Source organism: Poecilia reticulata, unplaced genomic scaffold (genome assembly GCF_000633615.1).
Source record: "Poecilia reticulata strain Guanapo unplaced genomic scaffold, Guppy_female_1.0+MT scaffold_253, whole genome shotgun sequence".
Classification (NCBI taxonomy): Eukaryota; Metazoa; Chordata; class Actinopteri; order Cyprinodontiformes; family Poeciliidae; genus Poecilia; species Poecilia reticulata.
This window is the reverse complement of record NW_007615037.1, coordinates 132,328-136,663: the sequence shown is the minus strand read 5'-3', so window position 1 is coordinate 136,663 and position 4,336 is coordinate 132,328. Positions and strand designations below refer to the sequence as shown.

At 53.6% G+C, this 4,336-nt stretch overlaps 1 protein-coding gene across 1 annotated transcript in view; it reads left to right on the top strand.

The window, feature by feature from the left end:
* plxna3 (plexin A3) overlaps positions 1-2,952 on the top strand; it is a 58,904-nt gene extending 55,952 nt beyond the window's left edge. The window contains 1 exon segment of the mRNA XM_008402733.2: positions 221-2,952. Within this exon segment, the coding sequence (XP_008400955.2) occupies positions 221-316 (96 nt within the window). The 3' untranslated portion in view covers positions 317-2,952.
* The last annotated feature ends 1,384 nt before the right edge of the window (positions 2,953-4,336 follow it).

The following is a 4,336-nucleotide window of genomic DNA, read 5'->3' as shown; positions in this document are numbered from 1 at the left end:
CTCTGTCCCTCCGTCCCTCTGTCTCTCTGTCCCTCCGTCCCTCTGTCTCTCTGTCCCTCTGTCCCTCCGTCTCTCTGTCCCTCCGTCTCTCCGTCTCTCTGTCCCTCCGTCCCTCCGTCTCTCTGTCCCTCCGTCTCTCTGTCCCTCCGTCTCTCTGTCTCTCTGTCCCTCTGTCCCTCCGTCTCTCTGTCCCTCTGTCCCTCTGTCTCTGTCCCCCCAGATCCTGACGGCGTTGGACCGGGACGGTTACTGTCGGAAACACAAGCTGAGACACAAACTGGACCAAGCCATCAACCTGATGTCCGGCAGCAGCTGAGACGGCGCCGGACCGATTTGGGGCCGGGGTTTGGGGGGGGATGAGGTTCTGCTGATCAGCCGGACCGGACCGGACCGAATCACCAGCAGTCGGTCTGTCAATTTATTTATTGGTCAGATGGATTGATTGGACCCAGAACCCAGCGGAGCAGAACCTTTCCTGAGACTCGTGGAGCCAGCCGGACCTCAACAGGTTCTACAGCAGAACCATCTGGACCTCACAGCGATCCGGTTCTGATCCAGAACAAGTATCGGATTCTGGACAGTCTGAAGCTTTAATGAAGGAGGCGGAGCCTAAACGAACGTCAGGTGTCGGTTCTGTTCCGGTTCTGTGAACAATCAGCACAGCACACTGAGCCCGATCCGATCGGACCCCCCGGCCCCGCCCCCAGCTCCTCATTGGTCAGTCCGCTGGCCGGGAGGACGCACTGCCTGACCAACCAGACTGTGGACAGAACCTCTGAATACATTCCAGCACAGCGACGCTGTCCGGGTCAGAACCAGAACCACCTGGGATCTGGACCCGATCCAGACTGGACACACAGCCATGCTAACGGCGCCGATGGGGAAATACTGTGCAGAGCTACAAACCTAGTGCCATGCAAAGACCCGACCAGAACTCCCTCAGGACTGGACCGGACTTGGACCAAATCCGGTCCAGATCCAAGAGAGTGGAGCTGAACCGGGTCGGATTCCTAGAACTTTTGAGACTTGTGGCCATAATTGTAAAGAAGAAGAAAATGAAGCTCAAATGATAAAATCTAAAAAATGTTCAAATGTAATCAGAACCTTTTGGACTTTACGGACCAGAACTTGTATAAAGCGGAACATTACATCTGAGTCTGACGGTACCGACAGGCCCAGAACCCTGCAGACCGGCCCGGACCGAGCCACAACAATCCTGCTCTACAGATCCAAACGGGCTTTTTGGTACTTTTTTAACGAGCAGAACCGGAGCTCAGCGGGTTTAATGGCTCGGTCCGGGAACCGGGTTTGGACCGCCTGAGGCTCGGCAGGAGACGCTCCATCTGTGTTCTGGAACATTTACACATCACAGCGCTGGTTCTGGCCGGCTCAGAGGTCCGGTTGCTCTCCGATGTCACATAGCACAGCTGGTTCTACCAGAATCTGGTTCCGGTTCTGTTCCAGTTGAATCGTTTCCACTCGGGTCCAGAAACCCAGTGGACTTCCTTCCTTCAGGTCGAGTTTCAGAACCAGTTTGGGGAAAAAAGATGAAAATTTTAATTCATGTTTAATAAATGTTGGAGTTTAGCTTCGTTTGCAGCAGCTGCTGCCCCCTGGCGGTCGGGTTGGGAACAGCAGCTGCAGACGGTTACAGGTGGAGCCGGTGACCTCTGGATGACCTCTGACCTCCAGGTGCTTGGTGTGAAATGTTGCAGCTCGTTTATTCAGTGTGGGCCCAAAAGGACCAGATGGAGGGCGGGTTCTGCGTTGTCGGTAGCAGAGGTCGGGCTCTGAAGCCACTAGCGTACCAGCACCACTGTCGCCCCCCACTGGGCGTCTGAGCAGAAAAACCAGCCAATCACTGATCAGATCTGGAGCTCCGCCCACTTCCTGTTGTTCTCCACCCAAACCAGCTAATTCTGATCTGAGACCTGATGGAGGAAAGCAGGATGAACGGATGCAGCTTCTCAGAGATCTTCCTCCACCAAACTTCTCCGCGTCCTGCTGAACTTCATAAAGGAAACGTTCTGTCTCCTTGGTAACGAGCTAACCAATCATGAGCCTCTTTTCATAAGCAGATTTCAAAGCAGATCAGTGATTCGCTGGGATTCCTATGTGGGAGGGCCAGGTCTAATTCCTGGAGTCTACAACAGGGACCTCCAGACTGTATGCATCCTTGCTCCAACACGCCGCTACCAATGAATGGACCGGTACCGGATCGGTACCGGATCGGTACCGGGCCTCTGCTGAACTGGATGGCTCCAGGAATTAGACCCGGCCCGAGTCACACAGACACTCGGTGGTGGGATATTTATTATTTTATTTATTTTTGTGATGGATTTTATTTATTATGGGAGGATGGAGACGTTTGTCAGAGACGATCTCGTGTCCCACCTGGGGGACGGACCGCCATCATGTCCAGAACCGCTCTGGACTCTTCGTCCTGACGAAGAGGAGGGCGGAGCCAGCAGAGGGGATCCGAACACCTGAGCAGACCGTACCTGGTGTCTCGGGTCAGGGGAGGGTAGCTTTCAGGCTCCGCCCCCTCCTCTGCTGTGCTGCAGCACTGCCTGTGATTGGTCGATTTCCCTCAGGTGAACTCTGACATCAGAAGCTCCTCCTCTCCTGTTTCATCCAGCTGACCCGGCTGCTGTGACGCCATTGATCAGGTGATGTGGTTCTAGCACCTGATTGGCCGCCTGCGGGTCACAGCGCCACCATCAGGCCATCCGTCGCTCCCCCTGGGGACGTCTTTATTCCCCGAGGTGCAGCCAAGTCCAGGAAGTAGTCGGGGCCCATCTTTGGTTCCATTCGCCATTGCCTTGTTTTTCTTGTGGTTTTGCTGATTTGAACGTCGATGCCTCAAAATGGCCGCCGTCTGTTTTTCTATCATTGCCTTTTGCTCAGTTTGTATATTTGTGTGATTTCACTAAATGTAAAGAAGAAAACTTGTCTGGTTGTTTCTGTGGGAGATCACATGACAGCCCCTCACCAAGGGCTCCGGCTAATTAGCGGAGACCACAGCAGTCCATTAACTAGCCAGGACCGCTGGTTCAGCAGTTTTTCAGGTCCCGGTTCTGGCAGAAGAACTGAACCAAGGCATCGAGACAGTTTTTGGTCTTCATTTGAGAACCGGTCCTGTTTGGACCTCCGGTCCACCGAAACCCGCAGTCAGTCGAACCGGATCACAGAACCCTGGACTTTACCCGGTCCAGTTTTAGTTCTGATGCCTTCCCAGTTCTCCAGAATATTCAGCTCAGGGTGATGATGGTTCTGACCCAGTGGAACATCCAGAACCTCCTGGATTTATTTCTGCTACCGAAGCTGAAGCTGCGCTTTGACTGCAGCGACCTTTGACCCGACGGCACATCTCAGTTTCCTGCGATGCCGTTTATGCCGAGTTCTGATGTTTTACAGCGTTGACCTGCTGACGCTCGTCGACATGGAACTCAGAGACGCAGGAGGACGGCGCGTTTCTGTAGGAAGGAAAATGATGCAAGTAGAAAACTTTAGTGTGATTTGCGGATTGGGACACGTTGGTTGGCTGAAGGGATCAGAGGCATCAGGAGGCTGAAGCTTCAGCCTCCTGATGCCTCTGATTTTATTCACGCGTTTTCAAAAGAACGATATAAACTTGGAACGTAAAAGTTCTGACGTCCTGATGGAGAACGTCCCGGAAACTTTCCTCACTTCGGTCCAACGTCACGGAGACACAAAGACAGATGTGTGAGCACACACACACACACACACACACTGAGACACAGACAGACACACACACTGCCACTCTCCCAAATTAACTGTTAATCATAAACGATAAGAGCTGAGTCATGCAATTCCTCATCTTTGCTGCTCTCTCTCTCACACACACACACACACACACACACACACACACACACACACACACACACATTGTGCTGAATTTCTCTTTCCACTGTCAGCATATTTTATTTTCTGCTGATGTTTGTGAGTCCAGATTATTTTATTTCGACTCCGGAGCGTCTCTGGATCAGACGGATTGTTCCGTCAGTGATTACGGCTCGTTTCCTGCTGCAGGTCAGCAGCGTTGACCTGAGGAGCAACATGAGCCGATGGTCAACCGGCAGCTGGCAACACGGCAGCCAGAGTTTATCCACCCGTCCATTTCCTGACCCCTGGTCCCTCAGGGTCAGGAGGAGCTGCTGCCTCTCCAGCCAACGTTCCGGGTGAGAGGAGGGGTCACCTGGACGGGTCACCTGGGTCACCTGGACGGGTCACATGGACGGGTCACCTGGGTCACCTGGACGGGTCACATGGACGGGTCACCTGGACGGGTCACCTGGGTCACCTGGACGGGTCA